General features: G+C 41.3%; 1 protein-coding gene across 3 annotated transcripts in view; it reads right to left on the bottom strand.

Moving 5' to 3' along the window:
• Window positions 1-24,609, bottom strand: part of rock2a (rho-associated, coiled-coil containing protein kinase 2a) — an 87,415-nt gene that overhangs the window by 15,269 nt on the left and 47,537 nt on the right. For all 3 annotated transcript variants that reach the window (XM_036575197.1, XM_036575198.1, XM_036575196.1), the window contains exons 6-25: window positions 18,132-18,276; window positions 17,347-17,485; window positions 16,729-16,820; window positions 16,461-16,620; window positions 15,741-15,789; window positions 15,482-15,493; window positions 14,706-14,834; window positions 13,383-13,518; window positions 13,215-13,306; window positions 10,950-11,196; window positions 9,563-9,669; window positions 9,089-9,248; window positions 7,207-7,367; window positions 6,014-6,198; window positions 5,517-5,586; window positions 4,307-4,410; window positions 3,306-3,492; window positions 2,424-2,517; window positions 1,737-1,831; window positions 686-877 (exon numbers count right to left, since the gene is read on the bottom strand). In XM_036575197.1, the coding sequence (XP_036431090.1) occupies window positions 686-877; window positions 1,737-1,831; window positions 2,424-2,517; window positions 3,306-3,492; window positions 4,307-4,410; window positions 5,517-5,586; window positions 6,014-6,198; window positions 7,207-7,367; window positions 9,089-9,248; window positions 9,563-9,669; window positions 10,950-11,196; window positions 13,215-13,306; window positions 13,383-13,518; window positions 14,706-14,834; window positions 15,482-15,493; window positions 15,741-15,789; window positions 16,461-16,620; window positions 16,729-16,820; window positions 17,347-17,485; window positions 18,132-18,276 (2,556 nt within the window). The remainder of the gene's footprint in view (window positions 1-685; window positions 878-1,736; window positions 1,832-2,423; window positions 2,518-3,305; window positions 3,493-4,306; window positions 4,411-5,516; window positions 5,587-6,013; window positions 6,199-7,206; window positions 7,368-9,088; window positions 9,249-9,562; window positions 9,670-10,949; window positions 11,197-13,214; window positions 13,307-13,382; window positions 13,519-14,705; window positions 14,835-15,481; window positions 15,494-15,740; window positions 15,790-16,460; window positions 16,621-16,728; window positions 16,821-17,346; window positions 17,486-18,131; window positions 18,277-24,609) is intronic.

Raw genomic sequence — 24,609 nt, 5'->3', positions numbered from 1 at the left:
GATCGGAGTAAGGTCTAGAAATCCGGTTAAGAAATCGGATAAAGAGGCTGGATTTGAGCTCAGTAATCAGATTTCTCAGTTCTTACTCTGATTTCTTTTAGACTTCTCAGTGTTCTCACATGTGTGAAAACCGCGGCACCAGAAACAGCAAGCAGCGTTTAACACAGCACCCACAAGACACAACCAAACACATGTGGAGCGACACTGAAACCAACTACGTGTTCGATGAAACGAATGTTCTTCATCTTCTAGATGATGTGTGTTCATGTTTTCAGGCAAACTGGTGCAATGTTTAAAAAAAAAGCTGCAGCATTAAGTTTGAGTTTTACGTTACGTTTATGTCCCACATTATTCTGTGAGTTTATTGGCCGGTTGTAAAGCAGAAATCTGATTACTGTCTGACTCATGTAGACCTGGAGTTTCCCCATCATCTGATTACTCAAGTGCATGTAAACGCGTTGATCGGATTACTGACAAAATCAGATTTTCTGCAGTTTTCAGATTATTAAGTGCATGTAAACACACTCAGTGTAGGGATCAGGGATCTGCATGGAAGGGTCAGTGTGGGGGTCAGTGCGAGGCTTTAGACTGTGCGGTGACTGTGTGAGATCATACAAACACTGTGCAGTGATTAGTGATTGTGTATTAGAGTCGTATGGTGCTCAGTGTGGGTTTTTGATTGTACCGCCTGCATGTCGTTGATCTCTCGCTGGTATTTGATGATGGTGCTGTTGAGCTTCTCCTTTTCTGAACGCAGCTCCAGCTGCAACTTCCTGTTCTCTTTCTCCTTCCTCTTGACGTCCGTGTCGTTTCCACGGCGACTGCTGCCGCCACGCACCTCCTTCCTGTTCATGATCTCGGCCAGCTTGTTCACAGCCTGTTATTGAACGCCAACAACACAGGTCAACAGGTGTCCAAATTTCTGCATGATTAAATACTTAAGATGTAAACAAAGTCATTCAGAGTGGTTTGGTGTGAAATACTCTGCTCTAGAGAAAGTGGTGGTGATAGGAACCAGACGTCCACCACTAAAAGCTCCCTCACAGAAAGTTACTACATAAAATGGTTATGAATTCCCTGCCTGATGTCTGAGACATTATAATAGTTTGGAGAAGGTTTTGGCCATTCACGGTGGAGAGGTACAGCGTTGTGAGGCAAAACAGCCCTCAAGAAAACCTCTCTTTTAGATTTTCCACTAAAACTCAGAAGACTCGTGTAGGTTCACTGGTGGTTCTGGATAGTAAATAAAATGTCTATATTTGTGTTGTAGTCATGGCGACCCCTGGTTCCTATCACCACCACTGTAAAGAAATTGGTAAGTGTCTCTACAGTAAACCATTTTACAAAACAATTCCACTTTAACTTCCAAAAGATCGGCAAAATCTTACATTTTTCATATATTATTTTTGAACATGCAAATAAAAATTAAGCTACTTCACTGTAATAAACAATAAATTAGATTTCAAAGTCAAAAATGATGTCTTCTACATCCACAAGAGGACAAATATCAAGCATTTCCAAAAACTCGTGATATACATAAAATACACTACATCAACAACTGCTTACAATTAATTACAATTACATTTCTTCCTCTCCATCATCACTGACACCTTTTTAGAAGTTTAGGTGTCATCAGGAACTCATTTCTCACTATCTGGCATCCTAGCTGTTTAAAAACATAATACAGAAGTGGGTAAAGCGCTAAGACGTGGCTGTGTGTGCTTGCTGTAGCTCACCTGTGTTTTGAGGGTCCTCTCTGACTGCAGCTGCTTCTCATAAGCCAGCTTCATCTGAGTGATGGACTGCTCATCATCCTTCAGCTTCTGCAGGTCTAAAAATCAAAAACATTCAAATCATCAGGTGGAAAGAGCCCCTAAAGAGGGACTGCTGCGAAGTAATGTCCTCAACACTGAATAAGCCAAAACTTCTGAACTGAGAAAAATGACCAACATCATCCAGCTACAGTGTCCATGGGGAATTACAGTGATTATCAGTTTAAGATGTAAACAGAGTCGTTCAGAGTGGTTTGGTGTGAAACGCTCTGTTCTACAGAAACTTATAGAGTCAGAATTGTTCACAGTGGTGGTGATAGGAACCAGACGTCCACCTCAAAGTTAGAAGATTTTGGCCTAAAATGTATTTTTAAAATCCATTCATGGTGGAGGGACATGCAGGACATGCTGGTGGTTCTGGATAGTAAATAAAATGTCTATATCTGTGTTGTAGTCATGGCGACCCCTGGTTCCTATCACCACCACTGTAAAGAAATCTGATCCATTTCACACCAAACCACTCTGAATGACTCTCAAAACTGAAAAACTGGTGGAATTCCCCTTTCAAGAGCAGCAGTAGGTCACTCTAGGCTGAAGTGAGATGTCACTACGGAAACCACCTGCTGGGAAAGCCCCCAGTAAAACGCTCACCATCCTGTGCCTCCTTCAGCTTGTTGTTAAGTTCCTCCTTCTCATTGGCCAGGTTCGCCACATCACTCGTCAGTGTGCGGTTCGCTTCCTCCAACTGTACACAAACACACACAAGGAAAAGTCACAATTCACACAGATATCATCGTTAAGCATGTTTATCTAACAGCTGTATAATGCTTAGAGGTAAAAAAAACACAGTTATTGCTTAAAATCAATAAATAAAAATGCAATATGACAAAAATAACCTTTCATCACGGTTTATGATACAGCATACTGCATTTTCATTACATTGTGTATTTTGTGTATTGTATATATATATATGAAAATGCAGTATGCTGTATCACAAACCGTGATGAAAGGTTAGGTTATTTTTGTCATATTGCATTTTCAATTTTCAACAACGCAAATTCTCATAGCTTACATACACGAAGGAGCCTTCAGTCCAGCGGCCACAGCTGCCCAGCAAAACACCAAAAATAACAGCTCTGTGGTTTAATCCCTGCCTTATGTTTACTGGGAATAAATGTTGTTTGGTGAGGTTACTTCACAGTGAGCCTGATGACCATGACTGCCGTGTTATTTCAGCAGAGAATAATGTGTTTGTGAATATGTCAGATACTGGATGTCGGTTCGCCTTGACAAAACTGCGCGGGTGGGAGCGGGACAAAACGTTTCCATTGTGGGCTGGAACGGGACAAATGATTCCGATTTTTTTTTGGGAGCGGGATACAATCTTGTGGGAACAAGTGGAAGCATGACTAAAAAAAAAACAAAAAAAAAAACAGTCCTGTGCAGCCCTCCAATATGGTGAGGGTGTGCTGCTGTATAAAGCCTGAAATAATCATTTAAACGTAAGATTGGACAAAAGGCTCCTGGACTCACTGAGCTGATGGTGGTGTCCTTCTCGGCCAGTTCCTGCCTGTGTCTGGCCATCATCTCCTTGATCTCCAGCTCCTTCATGATCTTCTCCTTCTCCAGGTCAGAGTACTGCTCCTCAGCGATGGAGCGAGCCAGCTGCTCCGAGTCCGCCTTCGTCAGGGTGATCTCCAGCTGAGCGGCCAGAGAGTCCCTGAGAGAGACAAAGCATTCAGGCTAAACACGGTGGAAGAGACAAGACATTGAGATGCTCCCTACTAGCCAAGAACTATGACTGTTAGACCAGCTTCCCGTTAAAGATCTACAGAGTTACCCCAAATGCGGACAAAAATATGGACAGAACTCAGGATGGTCACAACTGTTATTATCTTTGAGACGTACTTTAGTCCATGTTTACAGACAACAGTGTATCACAGTGTCACATAATCAAGTCTAATAGAGTTACTTAACGACTCGTATATAGCATATATGATGATTCAGGCATGCAGTTAGCACCATGCTAATCAAGGGTGGGAAAAGTGAAAAGAATCTGCACAGGCCACATTTCATGTTTAATTTTTTCCAACCAAAATGTTAAATTCATAGAATGTAAATGAAAATCTAAGGAGTAAAATGTGTTTTTGTCAAAATGTATTTGAGTAAAAGTACAACTATTCAATTTTAATAATACTTGAGTAAAAAAATACTTTGGTATAGTAAAGAAGCACAATTACACAAAGTATTTTCTCCCTCAGGCTAATATAGACTAGCTTCCATTACTCGTTCAGTAGCATAAAAATAAAGAAGCAAATTTCAGACACCAAAGGTGTCTTGGCTGATCAGCGACATTTGGGGTAAAGAGGGGAAAACTGTATATTTGAATTAAACTATCGCTTTAAGTCTTAGACGGTTATTCGTTTAGCACACAAAACTCACTACATACATCACACATACACACTCACACACACACACACACTCACACATACACACACTCACACATACACACACACACACACACTTTAACTCACCTCTCCTCCTGCAGCTCCTGCAGATTCTGCTGCATGTCCTTATATAGCTTATTTCTCTCCTCACACTCTTCCTTCAGCTCGCGCACCTGAGTCTTATATAGTGTCTACAGAGACAGAGAGAGAGAGAGAGAGAGAGAGAGAGAGAGAGAGAGAGAGAGAGAGAGAGAGAAAGAGAGAGGGAGAGAGGGAGAGAGGGAGAGAAGGAGAGAGGGAGAGGGGGAGGGAGGGAGAGGGAGAGAGGGAGGGAGGGAGAGGGAGGGAGAAAGACAGAGCACATGAAAGAAGGGGAAAGAGAGAAAGAGAGATAAAGAGAGGGAGAGAGAGAAAAGGAGAGAAAGGGAGAGGGAGAAAGACAGCGCATGACAGAGAAGGGGAAAGCGAGAGAGAGAGAGAGATAAAGACAGAGAGAGAGAGAGAGAGAGAGAGACAGGAAGGGAGAGGAAGAGAGGGAGAGAAAGGAAGATGGAGAAAGAGCGCATGAAAGAGAAGGGGAAAGAGAGAAAGAGAGATAAAGACAGACGGAGAGAGAGAGAGAGAGAGAGAGACAGGAAGGGAGAGAGGGAGAAAGACAGAGCGCATGACAGAGAAGGGGAAAGCGAGAGAAAGAGAGATAAAGACAGACAGAGAGAGAGAGAGAGACAGAGAGAGAGAGAGAGAGAGAGAGAGAGAGAGAGAGAGAGAGAGAGCAAGGGGGGAGAGAGCGAGAGAGAATTGCTATGATTTTATTGAATAATATTCAATAAAAAAGTACAGTAGTTATTCATTTATAGTAAATACTTAATGATATCTGCTTTGGAATTGGATTGCCGCTCTTCAAATATGAGGCATCTGGATACTAATTTTATTAAAACTTCGTTCTTTCTCAGTTGTTAAAAAAGAATCATCTACAGCTCGTTTATCATTCTGGACACATCAGCTTCCTTCTAATGAGCTGAAATCTATTATAAGTCACAAAACAATCTTCATTTATCTAAAATTGAAAACAGTGACCCTTGTGTAAAATATCCCACGTGTTCAGGATTCTTGTCTGAAATCAATTTGCCAGAATAGGATCAAAATTCTCATTCAAAACTCTCATTCAAATTCTTATTGAACATCACTGATTTAGATGAAAGTGGAGGTGAACTGTAAAGCCTTCTACATGAGGACAGTGAATAAACTGACCACTGAACAGGTCAGTGATTAGATTAGTGTAGTTAAACAGCCTTACTGAGAAATACTGCTCTGCCTCCAGCTGATCCTGCAGCTCCTTCATCTGACCATCGGCATCCTGACGCTCCCTGTGAGTGTGTGAGTGAGAGAGAGAGAGAGAGAGAGAGAGAGAGAGAGAGAGAGAGAAATAATAGACAGGGAAGGGGGGCCAGGAAGAGAAGAGAAAAAGAGATGGGAGAAGGACAGGTAGAGAGAGAAAGAGAGAGAAAAAGAGATGGAAAAAAATGAGAAAGAAAAAGAGAAAGGGAGGGAAAGAAAGGGAGATTGACAAAGACAAAGAGAAAAAGAATGAGAGAGCGCAGGAGAGAGAAAAGAGTCAGGACAGTAGAGACAGAGAGAAATAAGGGACAGAGAAAGAAAGAGAGGTTGGGAGAGAAAGGAAGAAGAGAAAAGAGACAGATAACGAGAAGACAGAAAGAATGAAAGAAGTTATGAAAAGCTATCAAAGCACAAAAACATCATTCATCACAGAGCCTGTTCTGTGAGGCTGCTCACTTGCGCAGCTCCGTGTTCTGCTTCTCGAGGCTGCGTTTGATGTCCAGCAGGTGGTTGATCTCCTGCTTGAGCTGCTTCTCTGATGTTCGCAGCGTGCTCAGCTGCTGGTTCTGGACCTTCAGGTCATTCTGGGTCAGGCTGCGCTTCTGCATCTCCTGCTCGATCCTCAGAGAGAGGTTCTTCACCTGTATGCAGATAAATATCACAGCTGTTATGAGAAAACCGGGTATGTTCAATAAACTAACTTTTAGAAAGGAACTCATTCACATCTGCTAATTTAACATATCTACAAAAATCATTTTGGGTCCATACTGTATGTCCACTGAGCTGTGTTTTTATGCTGTACACCACACTAATTTTACCCCGATTTTAGCCCCGATTCTGGCCGAGTCTGTGCTGGTGGGCTTTGGTCTACAGATTTTTTGGTCAGTCGGAGTCGACAGTTGGAGAGAGAGTCAAGTTGTGTGCGAGAGGCGCAGACTCAGATTTCTGGCCTCCCAATCACGTTTCAGACTCAGTCGGAGTTTATGAAACGTAATTTTTGTGACCCGACTCTGAGCGCAATCTAGCGTAAACTGGTCAACGACTCAATCTGAACAGATTCCTGCAACAACCAATAAAAACTGAGAGCGCAAAAGAGGAAAATACAGCAAGTAAACAAAGAAAAATGGCGGGAAGTCTCTCGTGTGCAGCGAAGCTTTTTAATGAGCTGAGTTTAAGACACAAGCACAACCGAGATTATGTACACTTAAAACTCTAAAAATACCAGACTGATCACATTTTTAAATCCATGATCCTCACTTAAACATGTTTACCTGGCAGAGACAACAGCAGCAGCAGCTCCACCTTTGTTTTGGGTCTCCTAGTAACAGGAGCTCAGCTCATTAAAAAGCTTTGCTCCACACATGAGAGACTTTTTGCTATTTTTCTTTGTTTACTTGCTGTATTTTCTTCTTTTGTGCGCAAACGACTCGACTCTCTCTCCAACTGTCGACTCCAACTGACCCAAAAATCTGCAGACTAGAGCCGACTAGTACAGACTCAGCCAGACTGAAAATCGGGGCTAAAATCAGAGTAAAAGCAGCGTAACCCCGGCTCATCCCCGTCCCATCAGTACTCAGTGTTCCACAACCTCACCATTTACAAACAAATCACAATTTGATCCCTCAATGACGGTAAAAGAGTAAGCGCACCTCTTCATTGAGTCTGTCCTTGTGTCTGCGCAGCTCCTCGAGCTTCTGCAGGGCCTGCTTGTAGTCGCAGTCCAGCATGGAGTTCTGCTTCTCCAGCTCCAGAAGCCGGTTCTCCACGCGCAGCTTAGAGGCGCGTTCCTCCTGCAGCTTCTGCTCCAGTTCTGACCACAAACAACAACAACGCTGCAATTATACACCAGCCAGCCGAGACCAGTGAAGTATGCATGTAATCATCACTCCCACATACAAGACTCTAACCACAAAGTCACACTAGGCACACTAACCCCTTGTTCACTTCACAGCACATAAGTCCCGCTTTGTACACTAGGCCTTCATTCTCTTCATGGCATTAACATCTCGTAGCACACTCGCATTCACAGCTTATTAACTCCTTGTAGCCTTTATAGCACACTAAACCCTCAAACCCTCTGTAGTGCACTAGCCCGCTATACCCTTATCAGGACCCTTACACCAGCTCTTCAGATATGTTGTAGCACACTAGTTCCATATTACCCTATAAAGCACTCTAGCCTTTCATAAATCACACAACCTCCTCACAGCCTTTGTGGCACACTAGCCCACAACAGTACGCAACAGCCCATAACACATTTCTTGTAGCCTTTGTCCCATGCCAACCCCCTCATACCCTTTGTAGTACACTAGGCTCTCATATCTTTCATAGAACCCTTCAAGGCACACTAGCACTTTGTAGTGTATTAGCCCTGCGTTCGCATTTAATACTCCTTGTCTGTACACTAGCCCCTAATACCCTCTGTAGCACACTAGTTGCAGTGCCCTTTGTAGCACACTAGCCCCTGCTACCCTTCGCAGCACACTAGCTCCTACTACCCTTCATAGCAGACTGGCACCAGTGCCCATCGTAGCACACTAGCCCCAGTGCCCTTCATAGCACACTAGCCTCAGTGCCCTTCATAGCACACTAGCCCCAGTGCCCTTCGTAGCACACTAGCCCCAGTGCCCTTCATAGCACACTAGCCCCAGTGCCCTTCACAGCACACTAGCCCCAGTGCCCTTCGCAGCACACTAGCCCCAGTGCCCTTCGTAGCACACTAGCCCAGTGCCCGTCGTAGCACACTAGCCCAGTGCCCGTCGTAGCACACTAGCCCCAGTGCCCTTCATAGCACACTAGCCCCAGTGCCCTTCACAGCACACTAGCCCCAGTGCCCTTCATAGCACACTAGCCCCAGTGCCCTTCGCAGCACACTCGCCCCAGTGCCCTTCATAGCACACTAGCCCCAGTGCCCTTCATAGCACACTAGCCCAGTGCCCGTCGTAGCACACTAGCCCCAGTGCCCATCGTAGCACACTATCCCACGGATACCCTTCGTAGCACACTATCCCACGGATACCCTTCGTAGCACACTAGTCCCTGCTACCTTTCATAGCACACTAGCCCCTGCTACCCTTTGTAGCACACTAGCCCCAGTGCCCTTCACAGCACACTAGCCCCAGTGCCCTTCATAGCACACTAGCCCCAGTGCCCTTCGCAGCACACTAGCCCCAGTGCCCATCGTAGCATACTAGCCCCAGTGCCCATCGTTGCACACTAGCCCCAGTGCCCGTCGAAGCACACTATCCCACGGATACCCTTCGTAGCACACTAACTCCTAGTACTCTTCATAGCACACTAGCCCTTGACACTCTCTGTAGCACACTAGCCCCAGTATCCTTCACACTAGCCCCTGCTACCCTTTGTAGCACACTAGCTCCTAGTACCAATAGTAGCACATAGGCTTCACAGTATATGACCTCATATTCTTTATAAACGAAGGTGGACCCTTGTAACACACTTTGCACTCATACATAATCATTTCTCTCATATCTCTTAAACACTACAGCTCTTTTTCCAAGCATGTGGCACCTTTCATGGCCTCAGATTTGGCTCCCTCGATGGACTCGCTGATCTTGCTCTTGTCAGCCAGACGGGCTTTCGTGGCCTTGTGGCCCGCCTCCTCCTGCTCCAGGCTCTGCTGCAGCACCTTCAGCTTATACGTCATATCAATCTCCTTATTGCTCTTCTCCTATTGGGCACAAAAAAAATAGGAGGAACAATTAGGACGAGGAGCAGGGTCAAAATAATTACAATATTCAGTTATCTCAACGATATTGAAATATACCAATAATAAAAGGAAAACGGGAACATTTTATTATTGCGTGCATAGGAGGTGATCTGTAGCTGGTGGTTTGTTCGAATTAGTATCTGATTAGGTAGACAGACACTACCATGAGTTCAGATATCTGTACATGTGAATAAACATGTCCATGTCTAGACGCTATTTAGTTTGAGTGGTATTCGTCTTGTAAGCGTGGTGTCTGTGAGAAAGAAGCCGAATACCTTCTCCAGGTCGGTGAGTTTCTCCTGTAGCTGCCGCTTTTCACTCTCTGCTTTGGACAGAGCCTGTCTCGCCTGCCTCACCTCATCCTCCAGACTGGAGAGACGCGCTAGAAAGGGGGAAAGAGTAAAAGAAAGTGACAGAGAGAGAGAGAGAGAGACAGAGTAGAGAGAGAGTACAGAGAAGTGAGGCAGGATTGACTGTTCAAATGCAAAAACCACATTTACGCACATTCACCCCCAAACAAGGGTCATGAAATCAACTATAGGTGGATGATTATATCTCTGTGTATCTGTACTTTATGTCTAAGTATTTATTGCACTATTCTTATTTGCACAGTCAGTTACTGTACATGTTTCACTCTGCATACTTATCATTTAACATATGCTGCTCTCACTGTACATACTACCTACATTTGCATTCTCTCCACTCACTCTGTATATATGTATATTATATTTATACTTGCATATCTATATTTTGTTTACCACACTACCGTCCTTAATTGTACAGCATTGCTTACAATGGTTAGTTTTCAGCACTTTATATGTAAATAATACTGCATTTTGCACTTCTGGTTAGATGCTAACTGCATTTCATTGGCTCTGTACTCCACACAATGACAAAGTTGAATCTAATGTAATCTAATCTCTCCATCCTTCTCTTTTCTCTACATACTAGCCCCTTGTACCCAGTAGCCAGCATAGTGGACCTAAGCCTAGCCACTTTTGTCACTGTCCCACCTGAAACTACTGCTCATTTGCCATTTCATCATTAAAATCTTATTAATAAATAAACCAAAATAAGACTAAATATGCTTGCTAAACATGTGACGTACTCAAAAATTAAAGTTTTGGTACTAACCAGTCAAAACTGCAGTTTAACCATCTGCTGCTAATCATTTCAACCATGGAATAAAACAACAGCTTGTTATTAAAAAAAAAGCTGAAGCCATAAATGCCACAATAATAGACAGACAGACAGACAGAGAGACAGAGAGATAGATAGATAGAAATAGAGAAATCACAAACATATAAAAGTTATGTCGGATTATTGTTTCCTTGTGCAAAGTGATTTTAGATCTTATTCACTATGTCTGCGTTTTATGCATTCACTGTATTTATAGTTACTGATTCTTTTTACTCAAACCTCAGAAAAACTGAACAGACACCCTGTAGTTATGGCTACGTTTTCATTTGACGTAGACCCAGCAAATTAGCTCGCTTGTTAGCAACCAACTTGGCCAGATTCGTCATTCTCACCACAACATCGCCACCCACAGCTACAATGTTAACTACTAACTGCACCAAAACGAGGACTGTTGTGTCATCGCCAGTGGTCCAGTCGCCTGTGTCATAAAGAGGCAAGTCTATAGCGAGACTGCTGCGTTACCCTGCAGGTCGGAGATGGTCTCGGAGCGCTGCGTGTGTTCGCGTGTCTCTGTGTCCAGTGCGGCCTGCAGGCTGATGTAATCTTTCTCCAGAGACAGTTTACTGCTCTCCAGCAGACAGCACTTATCCTGCAGCTCCCTCACGTGCGTCTCCAGCTGCTGCAGCTGTTTACTGGAGTCGGTCTGCGCCTTCCGCAGCCGCGCTGCAGCGTCTGACTCGGCGCGCAGTAGGGCATTTGCTTCGTCCAGCTGCAGAGAAAAACATAGTACCTTATCAATAAAAAAAACTGGACAGCATCATATTTAGAATATACACCAGCAGCCAGATGTTTAACTACACTTGCTAAAACCCAGGTTTTATTCATAACTACTTAAAACAGGTTACTGGAGAAAAGTATTTATGGAAAAATGCACTGCAACTAGGGCCGTCACGATTATCCATAAAAAAAGTGAACGCATTTACATTTTGGTTCTCAATGAATCACCTTAGTGGTTAGTTTGTAATCTGAATCATAAACAGGGTATCCACTGATCATTATAAAGCTGTGTTAAGCAGTCTGAGCACACTGTCCACAAGGGGGCACTATTAGCACTCAAATAGTTTTTGTAAGTGTCACTGAAGGAGAAGAAACCCACACCAGCAGGAACTCAATGCATGCATGTTTGTAGTTTCACATTTTCCATATGTGAAGTAAAATTAAATGTCTGCTGTTACAAATTGTGTGTATATGAACTAAAACAGAGAATATTTTATTTGGGAATAGCAATGAGAGGCTCAGACTAGCTGCCTATCTGGATTCTAGAACCCTAAAATCTAAAGAACTAGTACGTAACCTTGGTGTACTAATGGACTCTGATCTCAGTGTTAGCAGTCGTGTCAAAGCTAATTGCTAAATCAGCTTTTTATCACCTTAAAAACATCAACAAGATCAGAGATTTTCTGACTAAAGCAGAGCTGGAGAAACTCATCAGCACCTTTATTTCTAGCAGGATTGATCACTGTAATGATCTCCTAACTGGACTCCCAAGAAAGACAATCAAACAGGTCTCACTAGGAGTAAAAGAAGTGAACACATCACACCCCATTCTTAAATCCTTTCACTGACTACCAGTCTGTTCCAGAATAGACTTGAAGATAATATTACTGGTTTATTAATCGCTCAGTGGTGCAGGAGCAGCATATTTATTTCATATGTTGCAGAGATATGATGCCAAGCAGAGCTCTCAGATCATTAGGAACTGGTCAGTTAGTCCTGCTGAAGGTGAAGACTAAACATGGAGAAGCAGCGTTTCACTACTACGCTGGTCTTAAATGGACCCAGTGGACAGAGAGCCTTAGAAGAACCCTGAGACTGGACACTTTATATCCAGACTCAAAACGTTCCAGTTTGAGCAGCTTTCAGCTCAGTTTAAACACTGTTAGCATTTCTAGCCCCTTTTTCTCTGTAACGGCACTTTTTATCCTAACTTTTTGATCCTACTGTTAATTTTATAATTAACTTTTCTTTTTTAAATATATTGTTAATCATTGTTAATCTCGTTTACTTTTTTTAAACAACTTCGCAGTTTTTGACTCTGTATTTTCTCATTTGTAAAGCACTTTGCATGACAGCAGTGAACAGCTCAGGAAACAACATTCAGAGTTAGGCTTTACACTATAAAACCGCAGCATACAAAGTAAAGAGTACGCCTTTATACTTGGATGTACGACACACATTTCACACCCTCCAAATGTCTGTGTCTAAGTAGAGCCGGCCTAATTAGTATTAAGCCACGCGTGGGAAGTAAATGGCATTTCTAGCTAGGTGCTAACATTACATTGAAACTACCATACATGTGGTAGCATGAACTAGCATTGCTACAGTGGTGGTACTCAGACTAAGTACAAAGTGAAGGTTTCTGCAATAAACAAACTCAAACAAAACTATATTGATTACTCCACTGTCAAATTAATTAGCGATTCATCTCTAAATTTAGCTCAAAATCACCCTTCAGAAGAAAATCACTAGAAACCCCCTTGTTTAGGGAGACCATTTTATCGCTGTTACAAAATATTTTGCATAATTAATATTTAGGACATGATACACTTTTATCAGCTCACATCCTTATTGTATATTAATCACGTGACCTCTTCTTTTCCTTTTCATTTCAGGGGCTTTCACCGCTGTGTACATGTCTAAATGAGTACATGATCATGCAATAAGGAAATAAGGAACGTGTGCTCGGCTGCTGCAGGCTGCTACAGGTACACACAGGTGTGCACATACCTGTCTCTGCAGGTGGATGTTTTTCTCGTTGGAAATGTGAGAATTCTGGTTTCTCTTCTTCATCTCCTCCAGCTGGTCTCTCAGACCGTTCACTGTAGAGCAAAACACAGTGTTAGGATCTGAACTGCGCATGAGTGAGAGCGAGGCAGACGGAGTGTGAGCGGTTACCTTCGTTTTCGAGGCAGCGTTTGCGATCTGCTTCACTCTCAGCCTTTCTGTGGCTCTCCACACTCTTGTGCTGCAGCAGAGCTTTCTCTCTCTCCAGCTGCCTCAGAGAAGACTCCAAAACCTTCCTACTGTTAATCTACACAACACATAGTTTACACATCAGGTCAAACATTATATACAGGCAATCTATATGTAATAATAATATGTCCCACTTGTATTATGTGTGTAAATACCTATATAATATCGCTGCTGTCTATCTCCATTTTTGTCGTTTTTCAGTTTTTGGCGTAATTTAAAAATGCCTGTTGCTCTTTACATTGTGTGTACATTTCGTGACGAACGGACCAAAAGAAACGGCGCAAAATTGCTTAGAAAAATGTCTGGTTCCATTGACTTACATTAAAAGTAAAGTATGTTTTACCTTCTGCTGTGAAGTTACCACATTTTTTCAATGTTATTCGAAAATACTTATTGTCCTTTATATTGTGTGCAATTTCAAGATGGAAGGACCAAAAGAAACGGCCCAAAATTACTTGGACAACAGTCTGGTTCCATTGACTTACATTAAAAGTAAAGTATGTTTTTTCCTTCACATGTAAAGTTACCATTTTGGAGATATAAGGTACATTTAATGGTTTCTAATCCTCACACAAAATGCAATATAAAACAAGGAGAAGACAAGTAAGCACAAAACAGCCCCTCTTTAGCTAGCAGTGGATTCAGCCTTTCCCGTCTCCCATGGCTACCGTTTTTGCCCAGCATCTTTCTGATGGTGGCATCACGAACGCCTTATCTGAGACGAGTGAGGCCAGCAGTTCTTTTGATAGTTGGTTGAGTAACTAAGGGGGCAATTACTTAAACACGGTGCCAGTTAATGCTGGATAACTAATGAATAATTTATAATTTAAAGACTACAGTTTGTGTTCACTCAGTTTGCCTTTGTCTTACACTACATGTGCAAAAACAGAAGAAATTAGGAGGGGGTAGAGACTTTTTCACAGCACTGCATTTTATGTACGTAATGATAATATGTCTCATACATATCCATCTATATCTATATATACACACATGTAATAACAATAATGTATTGTATTCATTTTATATATATATATAGATATATATATATATATATATATATATATATATATATATATATATATATATGTGTGTGTGTGTGTGTGTGTGTGTGATATATATGTATATATATACATACACACACTGATTATAATTATAATGACATAATAACAATAATAACGTCTCATTCTTTTGATAATATATTCAGGTATTTCTCTGTAATTATCATATGTCACACAGTCATGTCACCTCTTCTTCGAGCTCTTTGGTGATTTTGTCCAGTCGTCCACTGGTTGTCCTGTACTTGTGCTCCAGTTCATCTTTGGCCTGCATCTCGTTATTGAGCTGCTCCTCCAGGCAGTGGAGCTTCTTCTGGATCTGCAGCAAATTAGCATTAGCACTGCATTAGCCCAGCTTTAGCATAGCATTAGTACAGCATTAGCACAGCATCAGTGGCTCACTGTCACAGAATTAGCTCCTATTCTCTACACACTGTAGCATTTCCCTAATCTAATACACCTATTACAACAGGTAATTATGCATGTATGATTATGTATGTGGAATTTTATCAATGAGCCACAACAAGTTTGGTGTCTGAAGTTTGCTTCTTCAGTTTTGCACAGGAGCTACGATGCTAACGTAGCTAGCAATTAACAGAAGCGTCTGTACACCAGTTAGCAAAATGCTAAATCATCACACACCGTGTGGAGGTGTTCAGTAATCACTAATAGACATGCTTATGGTTTCTGACACTGTATGACACACTGTTACTCATAAACATGGACTAAAGTGCATTAGCATAGCCACCAGCTGCAGCCACAGTGAAGCCTGAATTTTGTCCGTACTTCTGTATGGACACCAAACTAATTTTTGCTGACCGACTATGGGGGAAAATGGTGTGTAGAGGTCATTCGCTTATCTCTATCTAGAGGTCAGTCAGAACAACAAGGATAATTATCAACAACAAGCAAGGCAGCCCGAGCTGTCGTCTTCAGGAAGGAAGTGGAGGACGTGTGTATACTCACTGCAACACTGTCCTGCAAGACAAAAGACAAAAAAAACGAAGGAAATAGTTAGAATACTTGGCAGAATTACTAACACTAGCACATCATGCCCACGTTACACTTTACAATCTTTTCTGTTAATTAATTCCTCAGAAAATGTAGCTGTCTGTGGCATAAAACAAGTTCACTTGCAATTTTATATGAATTATTTTATCTATTTTATCTTTATGAACTATCTAAACGAGTCTGTATGTGAGTGCATGGGCACACAGCGTCTCACCTCTCCTTTTGTAGGATGCTCTGCTGAACTGTTGGAAGCGCTCAACAACCTACAGAAGAGCGGGACTGACATTAGTGATGCTAGAAATACAATAATGAGTTCACAGCACAAGCAGTCTGACACATAGCAAGTAAATTAGAGCTGAACAATACAGGCATATATTTTATCATGATATATTTTTCCATTTTTTCTGATTTTTTTAAGGTGTTTCTCTAGGTCTCCACCTATCATACGATACTATCAGGCTGAGAGGGTGAAGACTAGCCTCTAGAACAATGCAACAGCTCAACACGCTTGGAGGAGAACACTAACTGCTAAATCTGGAGCTGACGGTTAGTGTAATACACAAAAGCAATTCATGATACATGAAACAACTATAAAATATGGATATTATTGTTTATTAAAAAGTGCTTTCATGTAATATATAAAAGAATACATGTGAAATAGATATGAATATTTATGAAAATAGTTGGCTAGCTAACTCTGTAGCTGTCCTGCTGCTTTGTGCTGTTGTGAGTGAACAGCTAGACTTCTTCCTCTCCTCTTTGTTACCAAGCGTACTAAAGTAGCAACTGTTTAAAGTTTAAGGCTTCGCTGCTAAAGGCAGATTGAGGAACAGAATGGCATAATCATTTTAACAAAAATACCTCAAGCGCATTATTAATACAAAAAAAAAAAAAAATTCTGATAGCTATCAGTATCGTTTCATCCTCTTCTTACTGGTCTTCTTTGAAGTAGGTGAAGCCGACGAAGGGGAGCTGGTTCCCCACAAAAGCTTTGGGCGTAGGAAACGTCTCCACATCTCCTTTATCCTCTTCGATCTCGTCAAAATTGCTTGTGTCGATATCGCTGATCAACTCTGGGACCACCGGGGCTGCCGCTGCAGCGAGACGGAGAAAAGCGCTCAATATTAAAACAATGCACTCTGTAAACACTACACACTGCAAATACACAGATTCATAACTCGCTGCTGTAGTTTGTTACTCACTGTCTCTGATTGTGTCAAAGGTCCACTGGTCATTTCTGAAGAAAGGGTGACGTTTAATCTCCTCCACACCATTACGGCCTAAACGGACCTCCCTAAAATGCAAGCACAGACAGTCATAGACAAAAGCTTGAACACCCAGTCAAACTATGTTTTGTTGATTTTCTAAGTGTGACGCACTTTTATGTGGCATTTTACTGCAAATTGTAGTGCGCAAGTTCTAATTATTTAAGTTTAACTGAATTTGCTGAGTAAAATATAAAAGGCCACACTTTGTTTTTTATTTTCCCAATATGTTTAATTCAGCACATAAACAGAAATTGCGCAGTAAAATGTGCAGAAGTGTGTTCTCTGTAGAGGATGTGCTAACTTATTCACACTTAGAAAATAAAAAAAACAAACTTTTGCCCACACAGTGCTGAAACAGGTTATTCGTGACAACCACTGCACACTAAAACAGGCGTATTAAACTGACAACCTGTGACCAGGAAAAGTCACAGGAAACAACACAACACAACACAAAATTAGTTCAATTAATTTACTGTCAACATGTTATACTGTAGAAATAATCGTTAGTTGTGGAATTTGAGCTGGTCTGCTGGACAGATGAGAAAAGCTGACCTGTCTGTCAGGAAAGCACAGATAATGTCTTTGGCCTCCTTAGAGATCTCCACATCATCAGGGAAGTTCAGAGAGTTCTTGTGATCCATAATTTTACTGTAGGTCCCCACTAGTGAGTCGGCGTAGAATGGAGTATCACCTGTTCCAAAAAAAAATAAAATAAAATATATCGCTGTTGTCAGAACAAAACCTCGTATCTCCAAAATGGTAACTTTGCAGGAGAAGGTAAAAAACTTACTTTAATTTTAATGTAAGTCAATGGAACCAGACTTTTTCCTAAGTAAATTCAGGCCATTTCTTTTGGTCCATTCATCATGAAATTTACAGACAATGTAAAGAATAACAGGCATTTTCGAATTGTGACAAAAACTGAAAAATGACAAAAAAATTAGATACAAGGTTTTGTATCTCCATTTGTGCTGTTTTTAGTTTTAATTTTTGCTTTTCATTAGAAAAGATTTGACATTGTGTGAACATTTCATGATAAATGGATCAATAAAAATGCTCCAAAACTATAAAAATATTAAAATTATAAAAATGCTTTTCCTCCTCCTGAAAAGAAGTTAAGATGAGGTTTTGTTCCAACAGCATATCCATTCGTCTCCATATAAATATTTATATAAAAATGTATCTGCATGCAGGTACCTTTATGTATTAATAAGTGCCATATATATTATACAAAAGCAATTGTATCACAGATGTAAGTTCACAGACTTCCAGTTGCTGATTGGGCATGAATTAACATGTTGATGATGTCACACACACAGGCACATCCCACCACTCACCCACGAGCAACTCGAAGATGAACACTCCCACAGACCACCAGTCGCACTCTCGGCCGTAGTAGCCGTCTCCTCCCTGCGACTTCAGGACCTCGGGTGAGATGTAGTCGGGCGTTCCCACCGCCGTGTCGCAGTGCACCATACCCGTCTGCAATCACACAGCACACGTCACCACTTCACCGCCTCACAGTCACACTTTAACAACGTCATATTCGATTGTGACGTCATGAGACGCTTCAGCCAAACAGGCTAACATAGCTCAGAACAAAAGGTATCTAACACAGGTGTGAACACCAAACAAACATCTGTGTGTGTTCATCCCAAAGTACTCTCAGCTTTCATTCCTTGTTAGCTACATTAGCCTCATAGCTAATGTAGCCTTCAAATATCTCTATAGTGTAAAGATTTTTTTTGCTTTTCTATTTATAATGTTTATATTGTTAACTATGTAAAATCCAGGTAAAATATCCTTGCAGTGTAAAAATATCCTAGCTTTAATTATTTATAATCCTTTATATTGTTCATTTTTGTGAAGGATAGAGTTTTTAGTATTATATACACCGATCAGGCATAACATTATGACCACCTCCTTGTTTCTACGCTCACTGTCCATTTTATCAGCTCCACTTACTACATAGGTGCACTTTGTAGTTCTACAGTTACAGACTGTAGTCCATCTGTTTCTCTGCATACTTTGTTAGCCCCCTTTTACCCTGTTCTTCAGTGGTCAGGACCCCCTCAGCACTGCAGTAACACTGACGTGGTGGTGGTGTGTTAGTGTGTGTTGTGCTGGTACGAGTGGATCAGACACAGCAGTGCTGCTGGAGTTTTTAAACACTGTGTCCACTCACTGTCCACTCTATTAGACACTCCTACCTTGTCAGTCCACCTTGTAGATGTAACGTCAGAGACGATAGCTCATCTGCTGCTGCACAGTTTGTGTTGGTCATCCTCTAGTCCTTCATCAGTGGTCACAGGACGCTGCCCACTGGACGCTGTTGGCTGGATATTTTTGGTTGGTGGACTATTCTCAGTCCAGCAGTGACACTGAGGTGTTTTAAAACTCCAGCAGCACTGCTGTGTCTGATCCACTCAGACCAGAGCAACACACTAACACACCACCACCACGTCAGTGTTACTGCATATGTTATACCTGATTGCTGTATATCCACTTATTCAGCCTACAGCAGTTTAGCTCTGCTCTTTCACGCTGAATGAGTGAACGAGCCAATCAGAAAAGGGGATGGTTTTGGTACATAAAACCACATTAATCTCGGGAGGAAAAAACAAATGCAAGGAACATGGAGGATATGGGCCCTTTAAGTTGTTCCACTCTATAAAGCCGGCCTTAGATTTCTTGCTGAACTAAACTTAATTTAGAGGCCCATGTCTGATTCACCTGCTCCGAAACGAGTCATTTCTATTGTGTGATGCTGTATCTGTGCACTAGGTGGCAGTATTACACAGACAGAACAAATACAGACTCCCCCCTGAGAAAATCACAAGTTATTCTCACCACAGTCCCCTTCACTAATCTTCTCCTACAGCCATTTACTTTAGCTGAGTAGGTTCTTTTACGCTCATTATCTATGCCGCTTATCCTCCTGGATCGCGGGGGGAGCCAGAGCCCCCAGCATATCCCAGCATTCACTGGGTGGAAGGCCAGAAACACCCTGGACAGGCCGCCAGTCCATCACTGTTCTTTTATACTATATTAGTTTATATTAATTAGGGCTGAACGATTTGGGGAAAATATCTAATTGCGATTTTTTCGACTAATATTGCGACTGATTTTTATAAACTGAGATTCAGGCCTGATTTATTTTGGCCAAGAAGACCAGAATATCCACCTTTCTGGCTTGAGGATCGACCCCTGAACGTACTGTGCCAAACTGCCATTATGTTGTGGTTGCGATGTCACAACACATGGAGGTCTGGTTGCCTCTGATTGGTCCAACTCATCTACAGGCATTTCACAAACTCTGATTAGGTTCAGTTTCCCCTCTTAAAACTTACAAAAGATGGTTCTTCAAGGCTTCTTCTTTATGGTTCTATATAGAACCATAAACACTCAATGACTCTTTTGCATGCTTAAAAAGTTCTTTGCGTGGTGAAATTGTTCTATAGATTGACGGAGAATGTGTTGTATATGGTTCTATAGAGCACCTTTTTTGAAAAAAGGTTCTCTAGAGCACCAAAATGTTCTTCTACTGTTACAAGCTTTATAGCGTAACAATAGCAGAACCCTTTCTGATGCTACACAGAACCATACACAACACATTCTCCATCAATCCGAAGAACGATTTCACCAAGCAAAGAACTTTTTGAGCATGCAGGTGGGTCACTGAGTGTTTATGGTTCTGTATAGAATGATTCTTTTCTACTGAAGAACCATCTTTTCTAAGAACCTTGAAGAACTATGTTTTTAAGAGTGTAGGCTATTATTAAAAAAAATTGCAGCTCTTGCAGTGCTATTTGTAAATAACACTGTCTTAAATTGTGATTTCGGTATAAAAACGATTCATCGTTCAGCCCTAACATTAATATTAATGTACACAACAATAATATTAGCATGAATAATTAAGGCTGCTGTTTACTTCTGTGAAGTACTTGAAGACTACATGCCATCATTTTCGATGTTAACGTTCACAATTGTTTTTTCTTTAATAAAGTAGTAGATTTTTTTTAGTTGTTGTACCAAATATGGTATCGGGAAATGTAATTTCAATATTATTGGTATCACCTACTAGAATCCTGCTATTGCACAGAGCCTATCGACAATCTGCGATTTCATCAGTAACCAGCCTTAGATAGCTGCACCACTTCTGAGCCTGAGTCACCTAATGTTTCCATCTCACAGCAAAACAGACTGAACTAGAGAATCTGAACAAAAACACCATCACCATTATTAAAACAACAAAAACAGGCCAAATGTCTTCAAACCTCATCTTCAGCTCTTTTGTTACAACACAACAAAAATGCCTTTTCTATCAGGAGAAAATTAAAGATAATTAACAGAAAACAAAGCCACAATGATCTTAGCTTCACCCCCAGTGAGACAATATTTATGTTAAGAACTTTTCCGTTTAGTTTAAAGGAGTATTTAATCAAAAAATCTAATTAGATTATCCAATCTAATTTGGATATTTGGAGTCCAAATTTTGCTTCTTTAGGAGCAGCAAGGCTAACACTGCTAACAAACACTAGAACTCAATAGTCACCTAAATAGCCTGAATTGATTCTGTGAAAATGCATCCCACTCATAGCTTATCCAGGTCTTCATTAAGGTCAGAGAGAGTTGTTGATGCGGACTTACTGCCCACATGGACAAGTCTGTGTCTCTAAACGACTGACATCAACTGGGGTGAGTGGAAAACTGAAATTTGATATTTTTCGACAATCTATTTCCTTAAAAAGTGTGAAAACAGAGAAATGGCAATCATAATGATCAAAGCACTGCAGAGCATTATATTAAAGCTGAAAATATAAATGTAAATTGATCTCATCCAACATCAGTTGTTGGATTTTGTAGCCCATTTTAAATCAGTATCGTTCGGGCCCCAGCACGGAGACATCTCTGCTCAGTAGTCAGTTTAGTCAGGTTAATCTAATCCAGCTCGTGCAGGAAGCTCCGGACTGGTTGAGAACACATCTGGATTCGACCACTGTGGCTTATTCACGCCTGTAGCCTTCTGGCCAATAAGGTCGCTCAAGGTCAGCCACAGCTAAACTCGCTGACCCTACGCCTGACTCGCTCAGCACTGATACAGAAAAAACAAGAGTGGAAAGAATAATCCGGAAGCGTTTGGTGATGCGTGCACGCTATTTAGGGTGCATGTTCAGGAATGTGGCCTTTGGGAGAGCTGGGAATAATCTTCCTACGGGACGTTTTCAGCGCACGGGAATTTTAATAACTACCATATCAAGCAGAGGGCAAATAAGTACCGGTGGTTTGGTGTGAAACGCTCCGTTCTACAGAAACTTACCAGAATGGTTCACAGTGGTGGTGATAGGAACCAGACGTCCACCTCTAAAAGCTCCCTCACAGAAACTACATGAAATGGTTATGAATTCACTGCCCCCGAGGTATTGTTTCGCAATAGTGCTGAGAAGGTTCTGTATCAACAATTCTGACTCGGCAAGTTTCTCTACAGCGGAGCGTTTCACACCAAACCACTCTGGATGACTCTGATTTGCATCTTAATCACTGTACTACAAACAAATTTGGAAAAATATGGAGTCCCCCTTTGAGTACACCTTGATATTTTAAGTAGGCTGATGTTAAATGAAACATTTCTTTAATGAAACGGTGGCCTGGTTTGCATGTTCAGTTTCTGAATGGCTTTCTAAGAAAGCTGGTTTCATAATTTGATTAGAAAGTTGCTAAAAACATCTCACGCTTAGGGACAGGTTCGGCCCTGTTACTGTCTCTGCACGCAAACTCAAATCTTCTGCATATGAATCCAAATTAGTCCCGGAGATTTTTCCGCTTTGGAGCTCTTTGATGTCCGAATTGTGCATAGATCTTTTTCCTTCAGTGATCTTTTACTCACACTGTATCTGTTCATTTTGAATGATTTTAAGACGGAGTTGTGGTCATTAAGAATGATCTGGCTATCAACTGTAATCTACACTGAATTGTCATCTAGTCCCAGTATTTATCACATGATATTATCCATTCAGTGATTACTGATAGTGCCATTTCCATCACTGTCTCAGAAACCTCCTGCAATGTCACTACACTCCCCTAGGACAGGGGTCGGGAACAATGCCGCTCTTTTACTGTCCTGTTGTGGCTCCACAGCAGAATTAGATTATTAGGTAAAAATAAAATAATCCTCCTTTACAGTAAAATAAAGCTCTGCTGATCGTTCAACACAGTTTAACAGTAAATGATCTTAAACTCTGGAGTTAATGTAGAACTGCCAATTCACCCTTTAACCCTGAAGGTTGGCGCGCAGTCATAGCAACACAGACAACAATCTTGCTTAGCTAGTATCTAACCAAACAGCAAAGAGAATGATTTAAGATAAACATCGATAATTTGGAGACGAATGGACTTATTTGCATTTATTATCGCTCCAGCTGGTTTCCTGATATGTTTAATCTGCAACAAGAAACTGACAAACACTAAAAAGTTGCGTAGCTTAAGTCAGCTATTCGCAACAGTTAGTTACATAGCTAGCCAGATTCTGGCACCTCAGGCACCATTTAAGGTGGAACAGGAAAATTCAACCAAGAAGCTGGAGAATGAGAAGCGACTTCAGCCTCGGAAAAAGTCGAACATTGAGAGACATTTTACAAGAAACTGTTCCACTTTTGAGGAAAAGTTTCCTGCTGGAGATGTGAGAAAAGCAGCTATAGCTGAGCTACAGCTTAAAGCAGAGCAAAGTAAGTCTGTGTTTTCATTTATGTATTTAGACATATTTACAGCCAAGATGGTAAAATGGACATGAAATGCTGTGGCTCCGAAGGTGGTTAGATTTTTGTTGAAAGGACGAAATGGCTCTTCTTAACGTTTGGGTTGCCAACCCCTGCCCTAGGAGGTTGCGAAAGCCTTATTGGGAAACTCTGTGCTAGATTAAGATTACATTACTGCAACACTGATGGAAAACTCTAGAACAAACTGCTTCAGTTAAACTGGATGTCAACAAACATGTCAGCTCCTTATCAACTTACTTAAAATATATCTGAAACTTCAAAACACTGCTCACTTCCACATTTCGATCTGTGGAAGTCATACTTTCTGAAAATAGGATGAAACCAAACATCTTCCAGACTTTTTATGGCTGCATTAATTATACAAATGGGCGCAAATCTCCCTGCCTACATCAAGTTTATTTAGTCTTCCGCTGCACCATATAATTAGGCTAAAAAAGGTCTGTCCTCTCCCCACTGTGCCAGTCATGAGCATCTCTCTGATTGGAACACAGCCCCCATGGAGCAGCTGCAGCCGATTTGGGTCACTGAGCTCCTTTCCTCATTGGGGTTCCAGTGATCAGTGGACAGTCGATTAATTAAGATTTTATAATGCTCTATAATGTTCATATGACACACATGGCCATTTGCACAGATTAAAGGGGAATTCCACCATTTTTTTCAGATTTCTGTATAACGAAACGGTTAAGATGTAAGATGAGTCGTTCAGAGTGGTTTGGTGTGAAACGCTCTGTTCTAGAGAAACTCACAGAAAGTTACTACATGAATTGGTTATGAATTCACTGCCTGATTTATTGTTTTATGACAGTTTTGAGAAGGTTTTGGCCTAAAATGTACTTTTTAAAGGCATTCGTAGTGGAGAGGTACATGCAGGGTGTTGTGAGGCAAAATATTCGCCAAAGAAAACATATTTTTTCAGATTAAACTCACAAGACTCGTGTAGGTTCACTGGTGGTTTTGGATAGTAAATAAAGTGGCTACATTTGTGTTGTAGACATGGTGACCCCTGGTTCCCATCACCACCACTGTAAAGTTTAACAGT

The sequence above is a fragment of the Colossoma macropomum genome, unplaced genomic scaffold (genome assembly GCF_904425465.1).
Source record: "Colossoma macropomum unplaced genomic scaffold, Colossoma_macropomum, whole genome shotgun sequence".
Classification (NCBI taxonomy): Eukaryota; Metazoa; Chordata; class Actinopteri; order Characiformes; family Serrasalmidae; genus Colossoma; species Colossoma macropomum.
The sequence above is the reverse complement of the archived record's forward strand: the minus strand, read 5'-3'. Positions and strand labels throughout refer to the sequence as shown.